The following is a 19,797-nucleotide window of genomic DNA, read 5'->3' on the forward strand; positions in this document are numbered from 1 at the left end:
TTAAATTAAAATACTAAATAAAGAATTGTATTTAACATTTTATTTTGACAATTTAGTTGATAAGAATTGAATAACCGATGACAGACAAAGATTCATCTGAAAGGGGGGAAAAAATCTATGCATTTTATGCATTTACATTTAATTGCCCATATTTTAATTGAAGATATGTCATAATAGCAACACTATGAATGCTAAATGAATGATTTCACTCAATTAACATATAGGTTTTATTTAAATCAAAGATGTCTGAAATGTACATCTAATTCATGGAAATACTGAATAATAACCCCATTAATTACAAAAATGATTATTATTGTAATTATTTAAAAGAATTACAAATAGACACAAAAATAATATATTCAACATAATACAATGTCATAGATCACTATTATTAGCAATTAGCAAGTCACCATGTAATCAAAATTGACAATTCTTATTTTTATGAATGGAATGTTGCAGTATTTATTATAAATCATTTTTTATTCGTGCACATCATTCTTTTTAAAAAAAATTTTTTTTATTCATGTGCCCTCATAATCTTTAATTAAAATAACTTCCCCTCCCTCTTGGCTCATCCATTTCTCTTCTTTGATGATGTGTTTACTGGCATGAGGGCGGGGCAATCTGTCAATCACATGAGATCAACCAATAGCAAACCACAATCATCCAATAAATTCCCCATGGACAGAATCAAGTCCCAAACTACATTTGCTCTTGTTCGAGAAGCTGCTTCACGCGGCTATTCATCACAATGCCGCTTATGAGCACTACTCATTTATAGCACAAGGATTTAAAAATATATATTATCTGGACCAAAATTTCAACGATTCATTAAAGATAATGCATGTTAACAAGCTTTCACTGTGATAAAATTATAGCTTTTCTGTGTAAAAATCCTAAAGCGACAGAAAAAAAATATCATTTATGTAGGTCTCAAAAAACACATTTTACAGAAAAAAATGATCATTTATGTAGGTCTCAAAAAACACGTTTTACAGAAAAAAATTAATGTAAGTGATTTTATGAAATTATAAGCATTAAAAAAATGTATTTCCATGTAGGTGCGTCACTATAACCTTGATATTTTCTGTTTCTTCTTCTGACAGGTCATAATTTAACTTGCATTAAACTGGAATGTTCCTCTTTTTTTCCCTTTAATGTCACATTTCAAGTAAAACTGTCACATTTCCTCTCTTTGGCACCAGTGATTTATAGGCTTTCCTATACCGTCATTTGGAGGGTTTTTCAAAAATGTACATAAAATCAAGAAAAGCGTTAACAGAGGCTGATATCTGAAAAAAACTTTCATGACTTTTTTACCCTTTTTTTTTTTTTTTTTGCAGGTGACAAGTTGCAGTTCCTGGAAATGCCTCATTACTGAGTTTACATTCAAAAAAACGGTAAGGGACAGGCCCTTACAGTCATATTTTTAATATATTTTATGAATATACTACATTCCATGTATTTCATACACATTCCCTTATTGCTGTTGTAAGCCACAGTGTTGAACAAGAGTGGAAAACCCACTAAAAACAACTTAACTGCCTTTATTTTCCTTATTATTTGTGTTCATTTGGTGGAGCAGACACGTCATAACTGATGTAATATTGTGGTACCGTGCTCTTGCCAGGGAGAGAGTGGGAGTGCAGTCTTGATCTGCGTAATCTGGCCACAAAAAGGAAGTAGAACTACTCGACTCTCGGGTCAGTGCTGTATGCTAATACTTTCTGACAAAGTGCTATTTTGTCAGATTCACTATTGTGTTAAAATTCTGCGGAGATCTGAAGTGAACTCGAAGTAAGAGAGATCTGTTTTTTTACATAGTTATTTTCATTTATTGCATTTTTTTTTCTTCATTTTTTTCATTTTGCAGTTTCGTTTTTGGGACTGACCTAATACAAACCACAATGACACTTGTTTGGTGTTGAGTGTTTCGTGCCTTGTGACAGTTTAGAAGATGAAAACAATGTCATACTGGCCCATATTAGCTAAGTCATTTATTTGACCGTGATTTCCTTTTACAGTTCTGTGTATGAATACAGAATGGTGTGTCACTTACATCTGTGAAACAGGAAACACATTTAGAAGAAAAAGTAAGTAAAATAGGCATTCTTAAAAGACTCACATTATAGTTCATTGTGAACACAATACATTTCCACCACACCAGGCAGCTTCAAACAAATATAATGCTAACATAACATTATTCTAAAATTCACGTTTGGTTATGACTTCTTTGTTTTAGGTAGGAGAGCTCCATCCACAGCACATTAGCCAGTGCAAACACTGCGTCAGTGTAAAACTAGAGTAAAGTAGAAGCAGTTTACTATAGTTTGATATGGAAGCTTGTTTCTGCCACAGAATAAAAAAAAATCAAAAAAGTAATTGCCACATTTTATCTCACAATTTAGACTTTTTTTCTCCCGCAAGTTTGCATCTCACAGTTTGGAGTTTATAACTCACAATTACAAGTTTACTGTATATCTCACAATTCTGAGAAAAACCCCCAGAACTACAAGGTATAAACTTTTTTTCTCGCAGTTTATATCTCAGAAGTCGTACTTTGTTTCCGCACAATTGCGAGTTTATATATCACAATTCTATGTCCTACTTTATTCCTCGCAATTGTGAGTTTGTCTCACAAATCTGACTTAAATTTTCACAACTGCAAGTTTATAACTCGCAATTGTGAGAAAAATTTTCCCCCATGGCGGAAAATAGCTTCCATAGTTCAAGGGATAGTTCACCTAAAACGAATAAGCCTTTTTTTTATTCTATGGAAAATAAAAAGATATTTTGAAAATGGCTTCATGTTTTGTCTAATGTTGTTTTGGACCCAATTGACTTTCAATGTACGGACAAAAACCATTCTTGGAAATATCTCTAAGCAGGTTTGAAACGACATGACGGTGCGTAAATGATGACAGAATCATTTAATTGTTGGGTGAACTAGCTCATAGTTGTTTCCCATTAAGGTCCATATGGAGTGACCTAGAATTCAGTACATGATGAAACCAGCAGACATTCTACACAGGAACAGATCCATCCCGTCAGTGATTGATTCATGTTGAATGATTCTTTTACATTATGAAGGATCAACAGGACGTCCTCAAAAGTGAGTGTGTAACCCTCAGCTAAGGTGCGGGCATGCATGAACACTTACAGCATGTATAATTGACATACATCCACACAAAGCTTGTAACATAGGCAGAAACACACACATCTAGTTGAAAAAGGGTTCTATAGCGAGTACACTGCTTCATAATATAGTGAAACACAAGTGGTTGGACCCTGTGCTGTTTGCCTCAAAATGGAGAATCACAGCGACCGTGGCAAACTGCTTTGCTTTTGGCCAGAGACTTCTCCGTCATGTGCCTTTGCTGGCTGTGCGCATGCCTGTTCAAAAACAAGAAAGAAAAGATCTTTTTTGCACACATCATTTCATCAAAAACTCATTGTAGGCTCTAATTTAGTTAGATATGAATTCATGTAGTGTTAAACAGCTGTAAATGTAAAAGGTCTGCAAAGTTTTAAAGATCAAAGTTTGAAATGGAATTATTGTCTCATAAAAAAAAAGAAATGATTCTAAACTGCCTGAAATGAGTTGTCAGTAATTCTAGTCTTGCCCCCTATTCGAACCCACGTATGTTTGTAACAAATTTGCATAATGCCAGCCTGTGGTCTTCTTTGGTTGCTCGTGAACAATGTCTACTTTGATTGACCTCAAACAATGTAGTTGTAACTGAGGCCTGAAATTTTGGTTCATGTTGTCGACATCATGTCGAGAAGAGACTGTTTTCTGTGCGGCGAAAGCAAATCCATTGCATGAACTTCCAAAGGATGAGGATTCAAGGTAGAATTGATACGGTAAAACCGACACCAATGTTACTGTTATTATCACTGTGTATCAAGTCCTGAGCAAGATCTGGAGCTGAAATTCAGATATGGTAATGAACGTTTGGTTTCCGACACATGCTGTAAGCTGTAGACCAATCACAACAGACTGGGCCATCTGACCAATCAAAGCAAGAGTGAACCAATAAAAAAAAAAAAAAAAAAAAAAAAAAAAAAAAAAAAGACTGGGTCATCTGACCAATCAGAGCAAAGTAGACCAATCACAACAGACTGGGCCATCTGACCAATCAGAGCAGAGTAGACCAATCACAACAGACTGGGCCATCTGACCAATTAGAGCAGAGTAGACAAAATACAACAGACTGGTCCATCTGACCAATCAGAGCAGAGTAGACCAATCACAACAGACTGGGCCATCTGACCAATCAAAGCAAGAGTGAACCAATAAAAAAAACTAAAAAAAAAAAACTAAAAAAAAGACTGGGTCATCTGACCAATCAGAGCAGAGTAGACCAATCACAACAGACTGGGCCATCTGACCAATCAGAACAGAGTAGACCAATCACAACAGACTGGGCCATCTGGCCAATCAGAGCAGAGTAGACAAAATACAACAGACTGGTCCATCTGACCAATCAAAGCAGAGTAGACCAATCACAACAGACTGAGCCATCTGACCAATCAGAGCAGAGTAGACAAAATACAACAGACTGGTCCATCTGACCAATCAAAGCAGAGCAGACCAATCACAACAGAATGGGCCATCTAACCAATCAAAGCAAGAGTGAACCAAAAAAAAAAAAAAAAACTGGGTCATCTGACCAATCAGAGCAGAGTAGACCAATCACAACAGACTGGGCCATCTAACCAATCAGAACAGAGTGAACCAATAAATAATAAAAAAAGACTGGGTCATCTAACCAATCAGAGCAGAGTGAACCAATAAATAATAAAAAAGACTGGGTCATCTGACCAATCAGAGCAGAGTGAACCAATAAAAAAAAAAGACTGGGTCATCTGACCAATCAGTGCAGAGTTGCCTCGCAGAAAGCAGAGCTTTAGAGAGACTGAATCCTTTATCGAGCAGTTTCAGACACTGTGAGAAATGAGGTGATGCTGCAATGTATATTAAGAGAAAATTACAGTGGGTTTTTTTTTTTTACCTTGGATGCATGTAACCCTATTGTAGGAGACCTCCACAACAAAATAAGGAACCTTTACAATAGCATAATAGGGGCACTTTAAGCTGCGTTTTGATTGGGTTACAGGCCTAACCTGGTCAGATCCTCCACATCTACCAGCATGGCATCCTGCTCCATGTGTAGTTCATCTCTCATCAGCAACAGCTGAACCAGCTCCTCATTCAGACCTGCAATGCAATTACAAGTCAAATCTCGTTATTGCCATTACCACAACAACGAAATATGTTTGTCTTACACTGGTTGTTGCATATTATAAAAGAGATATGAAGAGCATGGTAAAAACTGACAATTGTATGTGTTGTCAATTAGATGTTATTAATTAGATAACTATATATATATATATATATATATATATATAAATAATGAAACAATGAAACATTATGTAAATAATTATAACAGAATAGCTTATTTTGAATATTTCCATCTCCTGTCTTCACCTTGTATCTGAGAGTGCAGGTCATTGGTGATAACCTGTAACTGACCAAGACTCATGTCCCTCAGGTCCACAGGCCTCAGACTCCTCTTCATTAGACTCTCACTGATGTGTGGCAGATGTGGTAACTAAAGCACAAGGACAAACTTGAGTCAAGTTAAATGTATTGTGTTTTTTTCTTTTCGTATTAGCAAGCGCTCTGAGGTGACGTGAACGCCCTTTGAGGACACAATAAGCTTTGGGAAAGAAATGTGACAGCACTATTCTTGGACACTCGTGCCACTGACCAGGTCTGCCACGGGGGACCTGCGGTGTAGCTGAATCTGTCTCTCCACCTCCACCTGCATGCGGGCCATGGGACGGGCCAGAGCCAGAGCCACACGTGCCTCCTCTTGCAGCCGCCGCTGTAGCCGCCAGAACTCAGAATCCTCCGAGTCCAGGTCTTCCTCTCCTGTGTCCCGGTCAGACAGAGATGAACTCTGTTTACTCTATAGGGTAAAAACAAAAACTGCTCAGTTAAAGGGATAGTTCACTTTGAAATTAATTTTTGGTATGTTTTAGCTTACCTCAAGGGCATCGTAGATGTAGGTGTCTTTGTTTCTGCAGTAGTTTCAATTTTGATATTTTTAGGTCAAACCGTTCTTGTCTGGCAGTCATATAATAATAATAATAATAAATAACGACCATTTATATCGTTTTTACCTCTTGTAACCACAGCCACGTCCAAGTGATCTGAGGGCGCGGGCGCTTCGGTCTGCGCAAGCGCCGGAAGTGATCTCTCGCGCGGTTGCGAAAAAAAATTCAACGTTGTCTTTTGATATATAAAAATCGTCTTCCACTGCGATTTCCTGTATATCTTCTGAAATCTCTGTGTAAACAATGAGTGACGTACACCCGCGAGAGATCACTTCCGGCGCTTGCGCAGACCGAAGCGCCCGCGCCCTCAGATCACTTGGACGTGGCTGTGGTTACAAGAGGTAAAAACGATATAAATACTGTTCGTTTTCTCACACAAACCGCTCGTTTCGTGTCTTAGGCCATCAATGTGTACTTACATTTACGCGTCATAAAATCATGTTTAATTTGGACTTCTCTGTGCATGCTCTTTGAGGTGGTGACCATAGACCTGCATTATATGACTGACAGACAAGAACGGTTTGACCTAAAAATATCAAAATTAAAACTACTGTGGAAACAAAGACACCTACATCTTGGATGCCCTTGAGGTAAGCTAAAACATATCAAAAATTAATTTCAAAGTGAACTATCCCTTTAAGTTGCATAAGTTTCAGTTTCAAAATGCAGAACTCTGTGTAATAGACATTGAAGCTCAATGTGCCATGTACCATAGGTGACAATGGGGTGTCCAGGCTGGTTTCTGTTCTGCTGTCCTCGGCATCGCTGTCTCTGTCACTGCTGCTGTCATTCACAAAACACATCTGTAGATTCACCCCATTCTGAAACCTATAAAAAGAGCAAGGGTGAGACATGACATCTGATTTAGAAGAATGAATAAATATTCTGCAGGTATACTGCTCATAATACAAAACAGACATGGATACTATCTATCCATCCATCCATCTTTTATTTTTTCACTTTATTTTAATTATTTTATTTTTGACCTTTTTATTTCACTGCTATTCATCGTTTAAGATTTGCCTATTCTGACTATGTTTTTGCATTAAAAATAATAATAAAAACAATGTTTGGATTTGTTAAAAAAAAAAAGTTAGTGTTCATCTACAACAATGCAGCTTTTTACCATTTTACTCAATTCCATTGTAATATTGTTTTAGTATGCTAAATTGATACTTTATTTTGTAGTGGTGTGAAATACAACCAAAGACTTTTAAATGATCCGCATTAGAATATATTTCGATTGGCAATCTATCAGTGTCATGTGAAAAAATTAAAAAAACATTTATTTTAGTCACATGGCGTGAACAATTTGAAGAACAAGCGGCTTAAAAACACAAAGAAAAGTTTAAAAAGTGTAATCTTCACTGAACCGCAAAAGAGTGAAAGATCTATTTTTAGTGTCTGTGAACCACAGTGAAACACACTTCCCACGGAAAGACTTTCCTCTTAAAATGCAAGAGAATCTTGTGGTTAATAGTATTTTAAGAAAACACCGACTGCTTCAAGTAATTCTATAATTACAGTTTAAGGCTTCATTGGCAGAGTTTACTCCTGTAGACTGGTATGACACTGAATCTGTGGTATCTCTTGTAAAGTAATTAGGTAAACAAAGATAAAGAGTTTTGTGGCGAAACATGCTCATTCCGTTTAATTTTAACCCTCTTTGGACTTTCTTTTGCTTGAATTTCTAGGAACCTTCTTTAACGTAGTTGCAAATTGAGAAAAGCACAGAAAAACAGCAACTCCCACACCATCAAACATGGCCAAACCATGGATTTGTGGTATAATTATGACTGATGCAAAAAATAACCACATATATAAGATGGTAAGTTATCAATCATGAGGTTTCTGACTTTATTAAGAGAAAGTGTTCAAATAATAATTGTACAGTACATAACTGTATATAAATGTTTAGTGCAGATTAAAATATAAACACAAAATTTCATATTCTCCCATTTCCGATGTTCTTTACATTCAGTATGTAGGCAGAAGAAAGTATAATAAGCAATACTAATGCTGATGAAAACAATAGCATTCTCAACACTTAATGCTTGGACCACAGATAAGTATAAATTAAAAGTGATCACTGATCTCTTAAGGAGCACATTTTTGCAGAAAGATTATTTTGCAGATGAATCGCTGGTATTTTTACTCTCTGCGACATCTTTTCATCTCCACATCAGCAATGTCTGAATTCCTTTCCCAAATCATTCTTGAGAAGACGTGAAAAGACAACAGACTCTCTTTCTACCATCCCAAAGTGCTCGAAACATGAAACGGTAAGCAGAGCACACCAGACTAAAATAGAAACAAAGTAAAAATGTTCCCTTTTTTCCTGTCAAATATTTGTTTGAGCAAACAGTGAAAACACAGTAGAGACTGGTGTCAAGCGAGAAATTGGGTTGACTACCCAAGACAACAGAAATTATACACTGAAATCGAATTCTAGGTGTGTTAAGCCCTGCACTTCCTGTGACCTGATGGAGTCTGGGTTCCTTCCTTGCCACTGCCACCTTTGTCTTGCTTAGTTGTGGTTTAAAAGTAGGCCTAATTTCAATTTTAATTAGGGTGAGCAGATTTCTCAATTCTCAGAGTGGAATTCAAGACTCCCTTTTTAATAATTCATATAATACGGGTGATACATATAAGAATGAATAACTCTTTTATTAAAGATTCTCTTTAAATACACGAATGCTTCTTTTTCACATCTTAACATCCGACTTGAAGGGATTTTTTTTCCCTTCTGTACTATGGAAGTCAATGGGGTCTATCAACTGTTTGGTTACCCATATTCTTCTAAATATCTTATTTTATGTTAACTGGAAGGAAGAAATGCATACAGGTTTCGAACAACTTGAGGGTGAGGAAATGACAGAATTTTCATTTTTTGGGTGAACTATCCCTTTAATCTAACACGCTCTCACTGACACCTTCACTATCAATAGGGAATTGTGATTGGATGGTTATTTTGTTCTCCAAAATATACAATGACATGAATTACCACCTTAGATTAGACAGGAGACTCTCTCTATTGCTTAGCTATAAACAATTTTGTAGGAAAGGTGAAATGTGGGACAAAACATTTTTCATTGTAAATTGGGACACTAAAAACAGAGCTTAAATACAGGACTGTCCTGGTAAAAACTGGACATCTGATCATTTAACTGCACTGACACTATCGGATTAGAACCAAATTCGAGCTGAATTGAGCTGGATAATGGCCGTCACCGTGATTTTGCCAAGATAACAACATAGTTTGTTGATCCAGGAACAACATTCCAGTCGTATCCAATAGTATCCAGCTGCAGACCCGCAGCACCACCAGTTTCAGAACCCCAGCGCCAGAACCGGAAGTAAGGGGCGGAGCTTACGTTCTAACACCAGCGCCAGGACCGGAAGTGAGGGGCGGAGCTTACGTTCTAAACCGAGTAACGCCACCTAACGTTTTGGAGCGTAATTTGCTTAGACACGAAACGGCATTATTACACACGAAACGTCATACTTTATACGTATTATAATGATACATTAAGGTATAGTACATTAAGCATTTTAAAACATTGATTTTGGATATATCTCGTCGTAACCCTATCCCTAAACCCCTTCCCTAAAATCAGAGAGAAATGATGGTGAATAACACTGATGTAGAAGCACCTAACCCTGGCTGTAAGCCTAAACTTGACATAAACTGTAAACTTAAATCTGATTGGTTGACTCAAATGTTGATCCAGGAACATGTAGTACTTGGTTAAATCACGTTCACTGGATAATGGCAACTGCCAGTTTACATCAAATCAATAAACATCCTACTGGGAAGGGCAATAAGTGTAATGACCCAGAAACAGGTGAATATGTTCTCATACACTGCATAACATAAAAAAATAAGTGCAGGAAATGGAACATAATACACATTTTTTTATCGATGCTTCACACTCTACTTCAGTTGGTGGCGGAAGAAGAACTGAGTTGAAACAACACTGAACTTTATACATTTTAAACCACTAACACTGTTATTTTTATGTTTATTAATGTGAATCTGCTTTGAAACCGATCGGTATTGTATTAAGGGCTATATAAATAAATGTGACTTGACAGTTCTCATGGTTAAAAAATTATGCTTCGTCATAACAGAAATATTCTCAGCAGAACCTTTTAAAATACTTGAAAATGTTTTCACTGTTATTATTATACCAGTAGCTATATCATCCCAGTCAGTTATACACTAAAAACAATCAACATTACATAGGACACACAACATCAAGCCGCTGAACACAAGCGCACACTGACCGGGAGGATGGACAGTTTTTGCTGCTCTTGCTGCAGCCAGTAAAGGTAACCGGTCCGTCGTCATAGAAACTGCCAAGGGCCAGCTTCTGCCTAATGGACTCCCTCTCGTTCCTCTGGGCCTGAGCGCAAACACAGTTGACTTCAATAAATGAAGAGAACGCTCACAGACAGGCAACACAACATGTAGTAGGCCACAGAAGACCTCGCGACCAGGAATATTTGATGAGGCATTTTAAAGAAGATGTCATCCGCTTTAACACAACGTCTATTGGATGCTTGTGTTAAAGGGTAAACAACTCGCTAGATTTCAAGGACAAGAAGGTATCGGTGTGGGAGTGTGAATAGGAAGGTACAATATAAATCAACAAACAGCAAATTACAAAGAGAAAAAACTGGAGAGAGAACGCATGAGGCCCTCGACAAACATACCCACATAAACATTCTAAATATATAATCGCCTGACTATTCCTGATGACGTTATATTGGTAAGAATAATGTTCTCTCAGATGTGCATACTACACTCAGTTCATTGCCATGGCAACACGGTTGCCTTCTGATGGTGCTCAGAATGACTAATATTTAAAAATGCCTTGCACTCATCTCTGCAATAATCGTAAGGGCTACTATTGTGACATTCAATAACTTTCCCTTCCTATATCCACAGACATGCTTATTTTAGCTCACTTTCATTTTCAGCCAGTTTGCAGAGCAGTTCCACTGAGATTAACATTTGGATGGAGAAATTTATGGGGCAGAAGAGAGGCTGATTCATAATGCACGTAACAAACACCCATAGCTCAGCTTGTGATGTAATATATTAGCAATCTGTAAAGCAGGTTTCCTGTGCATTCTGAGGAATGGAAACAGCTAAATGTGATTGCTTTTATTAATGAGTGAGATTTTGCCATTAAACTAGCAGATGCCAAGCAAAAACAGCCATCCATATACACCAAAAATACGACCTTGTGTGGGATGGGTTGAATTGGTCCCAATTCAAGCAGTGCATTTATTTATTTATTTAATTTAGTCTTTTTCAGTTTAGATCATATATCGATGAACTAAATATACAAGAAATATAACATCTATCACTCAGAGCGCAGTTCCTTTCTTATTATCGGAAAAATATTAGTTTAATCTTCAAGCCACCTCTTACACCATGATTTTGCAAATATACACTAGTGTGTGTACACACACAATATAAAGCACACCGATGCTTACACTATAAAAAAAATATAGACCTGTCTTACCTGGTAAACACATTTCTCTTGGTGCACCATCTTTCAGCGCATCGTATAGTGCAGCAGCCAAGCCCTACCTTCTACTGCAGTGTCTGAGCTACACCCTTGAGACCAGCATCACACACACATGAAAGAGGGGGAGGAGGGAGAGTGCAAGCGACCATGCAAGGAGAGCACAAATGTCTCACAATGGAACGCAGCCACTTAAAAAGAAAAGAAAAAAAAAGCAGTGAACTAGATCCGTATTTTGGCATCAATTTCACACTAGATTTTTTAATCTATTTTTTTATTATTTTTTCTATTTAACTAGATCCATATTTTGGCATCAATTTCACAATAGACTTTAAAAAAACATTTTTTTAAAGCAGTGAACTAGATCTGTATTTTGGCATCAATTAAACACTAGATTAATCTATTTAATCTATCCACAAATTTTCATAATGCACAAAACTGGGTGGTACAGTTGTAATCAAAATGATTCAACCCCCATTGCAAATCAGGTTTCACGAGTTCACACATACATATAATTAAATGCGTATTTGCCGTGCTGTACGGGAGGAGGGCTCCGTCTTCTCTCCCAAACCCAGAGAACTCCCCCATCCCAGGTTGGGATAGGAATAGTCAGAAGTGAGGTAGTCTCAGCCTCAGACGTCACGCCCACGGAACGTTGGCTAAACGTCTGATGCATATGGTACACTTAACTGGAAACACTTCAGGAATGTCGAAATCGTCATCTGATTGGTTGAATTTTATCGGATTTCCGGGGGGCGCGAGTGTCGCGTTTGTTTTCGGTCCGCCGGGAAACAAAGCGCAGACGTGTGATTGCGGAAGAAAAACTGTTGTGTTTACATGAGTGACAATGAGCATTTATCAAGATCAGCTAAACGTAGGATTCTCAAAAGTATGCGCGGTTCACGGCATAGACTCTTGAAGTTTTCTTTTCCTTCTTTGATTTTCTATGCTGACTCACTTGTTGCACGCAGGTCTGTTGTTGTGGGGACATTTCCACGCACCGAAACGTGACGCTGAACGAAACGATCTGTAATTGGTTGTTTTACATGTCGGTCAAACGGCCTTATGGGCGGGCCTTGGCCAAAGAAAGCTGCTATGAATTCCAGACCTTCAGCCGTCAGTCTGAAGGTCTGGCTACGCGAGACTAGAAGTGAGGAGACGGGTTGGAGGAAGGATGCTAGAAAACTGTCAATGAACAGAGGCAAGTTTGCTGTATATATACCTCGTCTCGTTAATTGAGTTGATTAAATGAACGTGCTCCTCCGGTGTCGGTTAGAATAATTATCTGAAGGTGCTCCTTCAGAACTTTAATAAAACATAATTTCACGAGTTCACATTAACATATGATTAAATAGAGTAAAGGTAATGCATATTTCGTGTGCTGTACAAGGGGAGGGCTCCGAGCTCGGAATTTGGCCCGAACCCAGAGAACTCCCCCAAAAAGCAAATTTAGCAAAAGAAAGCCGACAGACTAAAAGACCCTGAGAAGACAGGTTGAGAAAAACCCTTGAGTGACTGAAAAAGACCTGCAGCCAGACTTGGTGGCAGCTTGCACAGGAAGTCGTGTACTAAACGCATGCCGGAACTCCAAGACGTACACCACTACTGACCCAAAAGCACAAGAGAAGTCAGCTCCAATTTGCTCAAAATCATATAAATAAGTCACAGAATTTTGGGGATTCTGTTCTGTGGAGCGATGAAACAAAACTGGAACTTTTCGACACTATGGATCAGAAGTATGTCTGGAGGAAGAAGAATGAAGCATATGCTGAAAAGAACACCACACCTACAGTTAAGCATGGTGGGGCTCAGTGATGCTCTGGGGCTGCTTTATATCCTCTGGCACGGGAAACCTGCAGCGTTTGGAAGGCAAAATGGATTTATTTAAGTATCAGGAAATCCTAGGAGAAAACATCATGCCATCAGTGAGGAAGCTGAAGCTTGGGCGTCATTGGACCTTCAAACAGGACAATGATCCCAAGCATACCTCAAATTCCACCAAGGCTTGGTTGCAGAAGATTCTACAGTGCCCATCACAGTAACCTGACTTGAACCCCATAGAGAATCTCTGGTGGGATTTAAAGGCAGTGGTTGCAGCACGCAAACCCAAGAATATTACCGAACTGGAGGCCATTGGAGGCCATGTGGAATGGTAGCCTGGATGCCAACCGAACTTAGCCCCGCCCACAACATTTGAGGTCGGGAAGTTCAGTTTGGACTTGATCCGTTGTGGAGCAACTATGCTTGAACCAGAGCTGTTTGGACCAATCAAATTGTCAGGGCGGGCTTTATACGAAGATGGACAGATGATCAACAGTAACGTAATCACCTACGTCACTAAGAGCGCTTGGGTTGAATTCGTTTACAACAAAGATGGCTTCTGCTGGAGAATTGAGATGTGTAGATTCCGCCATCGCGTCTGTTATAGAAGATATCGACAGCACATTAAAAGAGAAACAGAGAACCGTGATCAAGGCATTTGTCGATCGGAAAGATGTTTTTGCCGTCAAAAGTTTAATTTATCAGCTGGCCCTGATGGTCGCGAAGAAGATGTGGTGCAATGAAAACCCTGTGGTCATTGTTGTTTCACCTGTGGTCGCACTCATGGAGGACCAAGTGAAAGAAGCAACCGAAATGGGCATCACGGCGATGCAACTCGGCGTGCACGACGAGATGGACATAACCAGTGGTCGTTGCCAGCTCCTTTTCGGAAGCCCTAAATCCTGGTTGCTGAACAAGAAGTGGAGGGACATGCTAGGCTCTGATGTTTTTCAAGCCAACGTAATGGGTATCGTCATGGATGAAGTTCATCTTACTTACAAATAATAAGAGATAGTCTGACTGTCTGACTTAGTAAATAACTCACAATGTCGTGATATGAATCATGTTGTAAACATATATTGTACCTAGGTATCGATGTACGTTTGCGAACTCAGACTTAGTACAATCATAATGTTAGTCTCATTGTAGCGGAATAACAAACAGTTCAAAAGTCCAAAAAGGGCAGACGCCATTTCGCGAGAGCTTCGCCAAGTTGGGAGAACTTAGATCCCAAGCTGGTAAGCATGTCCAAAACAATAGCTATGTACAGTTTTCGATATTTTCAACACTTAGTCTAATTCACCACTTTAATTGAAATCAGTTGCATACAGCTACTGTGTGAATTGATACATGCAAGTTTAATAGTGTGACCAGAAGGTCAAAGCCATCTCTGAGTTGGCATCAAACAAGGGTGTTGCTTTGTATGTACTCACACACCATACCCATACTGGTAGTCACTGTACCCCTTATAGGTGATGTATTCTTTTTAGATGTCAGTTCGGTCATTAAACAGTAATAAATGATACTTGTAGATTTAAAAATCTTGCTTCCCCCTTGTTGTTAATTAATTTGACAAACAGAGGTCTTCATTTCTAGCCTGGTTAAAACCAGACCATTCTCAGTTGTAACTGAGTTATGGTCTGGCAAAGCATCATAGACAAATCATTTCCAGAGAGGCGTCACCAACGTACGTCGCGGATAGACCTAAAACCAATCAGAGCGATGAAGGAGATGACGTATGCAGAGCGGCGGAGAAACATCTGTGTGTTGTTCTTTGCTCGGTTTTTTAACAAAAAGGAAACGTTCAAATCGCTTAAAACAGACGCGATAGCTGATTCGAACGAGTGATGTTCGACGGCGGCATCCATCTTTGTAATGTAGGCTACAAAATCTGTTTCAAAATCCCAGCGCTGTCATAATCGTGTAAAGCCCGCCCCAACGTTTCTGATTGGTGCCTCGATTTCGACGGATTGGAAATAGGCTTGAATGAGCTCTTTGCCAGACTAACTTTCAGAGCAAATCTAAATTTGCCGGAAGTTGTCTGGGTTTTCCCAGGCTACTTCATTTCAGCATTTCAGTCAGGTCTCCCTGCCGTAGACAAAGAGTAGTCTTTTAGTCTTCAATACTTCTCATCATTTCTTATTTAACTGTTACTTATTGGTCGCTTATTGTACTTCCATATATTCCAGGTACACCTGTGCTGGCATTGACTGCTTCTGCTGATCGGGAATCCAGAGCCAGTGTAATGAAACAGCTGCAGATGGACAATCCAACTACTTTGGCTCTGAGCCCAAATAGAACAAACATAAGACTGGGTCTGATCAAAGGCCCTGCCCATACACTGGACTGCCTAGACTGGATTGTGAGGGATGTTAAAGAAAAAGGTTTCTCCATGTTGCCAGTTATTATTTACTGCAAAACTGTCAAGGCAGTTGGCAGAGTGTTCTGTCATTTGAAGGGGTCACTGGGTGAAGATTCCTGGGTTGACAGAGACCCTGAGAAAAAGACTGAAAACCTACTTATAGGTACAGCTAGACACTCCCTCACAATAAGAACAGAGTGGACAGGGTAGCTGCAGAGTTTCGTGTCAACAACAGCTCTTGGGATGGGCTTAAATTTTCCAAACATATCACACATTGTGATGTATGGGTTACACTTACAAAGCATGTAGAAGTCTGTCATTTTTATCATAGGCACTTTTCAACTGTGAGTGACGGAATCTAACACAAAAATCCAGAAAATCATATTGTATGATTTTTAAGTAATTAATTTGGATTTTATTGCATGACAGAAGTATTTGATCACCTACCAACCAGTAAGAATTCCGGCTCTCACAGACCTGTTAGTTTCTCTTTAAGAAGCCCTCCTTCTCCACCCATTGCCTGTATTAACTGCACCTGTTTGAACCCGTTACCTGTATAAAAGACACCTGTCCACACACTTAATCAAACAGACTCCATCCTCTCCACAATGGTCAAGGCCAGAGAGCTGTGTAAGGACATCAGATAAAAATTGTAGACCTGCACAAGGCTGGGATGGGCTACAGGACATTAGGCAAGCAGCTAGGTAAAAAGGCAACAACAGTTGGCGCAATCATTAGAAAATGGAAGAAGTTCAAGATGACGGTCAATCTCCCTCGGTCTAGGGCTCCATACAAGATCTCACCTCGTGGGGCATCAATGATTATGAGGAAGGTGAGGGATCAGCCCAGAACTACACGGCAGGACCTGGTCAATGACCTGAAGAGAGCTGGGACCACAATCTCAAAGAAAACCATTAGTAACACACAACGCCGTCAAGGATTAAAATCCTGCAGCACACGCAAGGTCCCCCTGCTCAAGCCAGCGCATGTTAATGCCTGTCTGAAGTTTGCCAATGACCATCTGTGTGATCCAGAGGAGGAATGGGAGAAGGTCATGTGGTCTGATTAAACAAAAATAGAGCTTTTTGGTCTAAACTCCACTTGCCGTGTTTGGAGGAAGAAGGATGAGTACAACCCCAAGAACGACTGGTAGTTCGTAGATCGACTGGTAGAGACTGTTTTTCAAAGATGGCTTCTGCCTGTATACGCGAAGTTGACTGTAAGTATAAAATATCTTCTTATTAAACTGTCTGGACACTGACAAAGTTCTCAATGCTTCGGTTTGAAGGTAGGGACCCTCATTATGCTACCGTGCTAGTGTGGGGCTATTTTGAGCCTTGTTAGTGGTATTAACAAGCGATTTTTATTTGTCATTACTCTATGCCCAATATACTAGTGTTATACTAGCTTTATAGGCTAAACTGTTTTTAGAGAAAACTATTTACATTCGATAATCATGAAAACAAATCTCAGATAACGGTTGACTAGGTAACAATGTGTAATTAGACCAAAGGTTCATTTTGCGCCGGAGTTCTCCTTTAACAGCTTGCCGATGGGCTTGGCCTCGGATTCCAAAGTCCTTGACAGCCAACCTCAACAGGGCAAACCTTTGCTTTCCAGCCACGTTGTTCCACCTCGACTGCTAGCTCAGCATACTTAAGGCTCTTACGTTCACAGGCCTCCTCCACAGCATCCTCCCAGGGTATAGTAAGCTCTATGATATACGCAGTTCGGAATGTGGAGGAACAAAGCACAAGGTCTGGTCTGAGACTGGTAACTACAATTTCAGGTGGAAAACAAAGCCTCTGATTCAAGTTAGCTAAAAGCTTCCAGTCACAAGCTCCACCCAGCTGGCCAGGATCTGAGGTCTTCACTTTGATCTCCCTTGCCCCTTCCCCCACAAACAACTTTATTGGAGCACAAAGACATAATGGAGGAGGTAGGGCATTGATGGAAGTCCGTCTTGAGTCCAATGATGCTGCAAGATACTTCAGTACCTGGTTGTGCCTCCACGTATAACGACCTTGCGTCAAGCTTACCTCGCAGCCAACCAAGATGTGCTTCAGGTTAGCTGGAAATGAACAGAGGGGGTACGTAGGATCTCCCCCGTACCATTTGCTGAGGTTCGCTGGAGATGGAAGGACACCATGGGTGGCTCGAAACATGAAACTAATTTGAGAAGCTTTCATGCCACATAGTTCCTTCCGAGAGAATTTTCTCCTTTCGACGGCCTCCTATCTCATCCACTGCCCTTGCTTTGCTTGGGAAACAGCCTTGCACATCTTAATGCATGCTCTTGCCAGCACACTTCCTCAAACACAAGTTTCGGATGCTGAGCTGGAGTTGCCTTGTAGCTATATCATCTCAGTCAATACAGTTATACACTAAAAACAATCAACATTACATAAGACACACAACATCAAGCCACTGATCACAAGCGCACACTAACCGGGAGGATGGACAGTTTTTGCTGCTCTTGCTGCAGCCAGTAAAGGTAACCGGTCCATCGTCATAGAAAGAGCCAAGGGCCAGCTTCTGTCTAATGAACTCCCACAGACAGTCAACACAACATGTAGGCCACAGAGGACCTCGTGGCCAGGAGTATTTGATGAGGAATTTTAAAGTAGAAGTCATCCGCTTTAATACAACTACACTTTCCATGCTAATTGCAGAGCAGTTCTACTTAAATTAACATTTGGATGGAGAAATAGCCTATATGGGGCAGAATACAGGCTGATTCATGATTAAAAAAAAATAGCTCACCTTGTGTTGATTTATGTAGGATTTGAGGGCGAACCAAACACAAATGAATCTTCCAGATGATTAGTTCAAACATAATTCCACCCAAAACTCAACACTCTAGACCCCAAATCAACAACCTAGCACCCTAAATGATGCTCCAGCCAGTCTAAGCTAACTAACATACCCAGCTAAGTACTTTATGGCCATGCAAGCTTCAAAGAGATGAGCCTAGCTAAAGGAAGAACGTTGCCAACATTAGGTAGTTTGCAAAAGACAGATTGGTTCGAAGATGGCACCGCTCGAGCCCCACAAAGATAACGCCAGAGGTTGTTTGACCCCCGAGACAGAGCAAAGCAGACCTTTTTCTTCCTAAGGACCTCCGGGTAACCCCAGGGTTGAAATCGCTTTAAACCCACAGAGATTCAGACTTTACATATTAAAATAAATTAAATCATTCCAAAGAACGATGCTAGACGGACTTTTAGTCAAACATAGTTCAACTGCATAATCCTATATCATGTCTACTATATATATATATATATATATATATATATATATATATATATATATATATATATATATATATGATATATGTGACTATTGTGCTTAGATCATACATAATTCATGCAATTATTATAATTAGCCTATTGGATGGTTCACTGAATGTATTTCTTGTTTCCTATGATTGTATGCTCATAATTCAGAAGATGGCTTGATTGAAACCCGTGTAAAATATATTGTATTCTTATAAGAAATCATGACTAAACTTTACTCTCTGTACTCTCTGCTTAAAGTGGGATGGTAAGAGATCACAGATAAGGTAATTTATGCAAAGAGGAGAAACAGCCTCCTCTTAACTAAAGACTGTCAAATTGGTCAGAACTCCCCTGAGAGGCTGGACTGCCATTTGAGTTTAAATCTAAGACACGAATGAAGCATTAGAAGTCGATTCAGACGTTTTAGAGTAGCCATGTAGAAAAAAGACCCTAGAAGAACATGGGTTAAAGTTTGCAAGTCTTTCAAGCCATCTAACTTGTCTTTCTCTTACTTAGAACTGAGACTATCAACGGAAAAGAAACTAAGTTAAGCTTTGCTGCAAAGTTTCGGGCAACGATTCAACAGCAAAGCCCGCTTCCAATTTCAAACATCCACGAGACTCTCCATCCATCCGCCAACACACCACATGGTTGGCAACCCAAGACATCAATCCAG

The 19,797-nt window shown here is 39.4% G+C and overlaps 1 protein-coding gene across 1 annotated transcript; it reads right to left on the reverse strand.

Annotated features, from left to right (window-relative positions):
• Nucleotides 1-3,240: 3,240 nt before the first annotated feature.
• zgc:153615 (uncharacterized protein LOC777747 homolog) lies at nt 3,241-11,766 on the reverse strand. Its single transcript, XM_056264476.1, has 7 exons — nt 11,658-11,766; nt 10,411-10,529; nt 6,834-6,951; nt 5,775-5,975; nt 5,492-5,615; nt 5,128-5,221; nt 3,241-3,393 (listed from the first exon to the last, which is right to left on the reverse strand). The coding sequence occupies exons 1-7, from the start codon at nt 11,685-11,687 to the stop codon at nt 3,303-3,305; spliced, it is 777 nt and encodes a 258-aa protein (XP_056120451.1). The 5' UTR covers nt 11,688-11,766; the 3' UTR covers nt 3,241-3,302.
• Between the last annotated feature and the right edge of the window lie 8,031 nt (nt 11,767-19,797).

This window comes from Rhinichthys klamathensis, unplaced genomic scaffold (genome assembly GCF_029890125.1).
Source record: "Rhinichthys klamathensis goyatoka isolate OS25496 unplaced genomic scaffold, OSU_Roscu_1.1 h1tg000011l_1, whole genome shotgun sequence".
In the NCBI taxonomy this organism is placed as follows: Eukaryota; Metazoa; Chordata; class Actinopteri; order Cypriniformes; family Leuciscidae; genus Rhinichthys; species Rhinichthys klamathensis.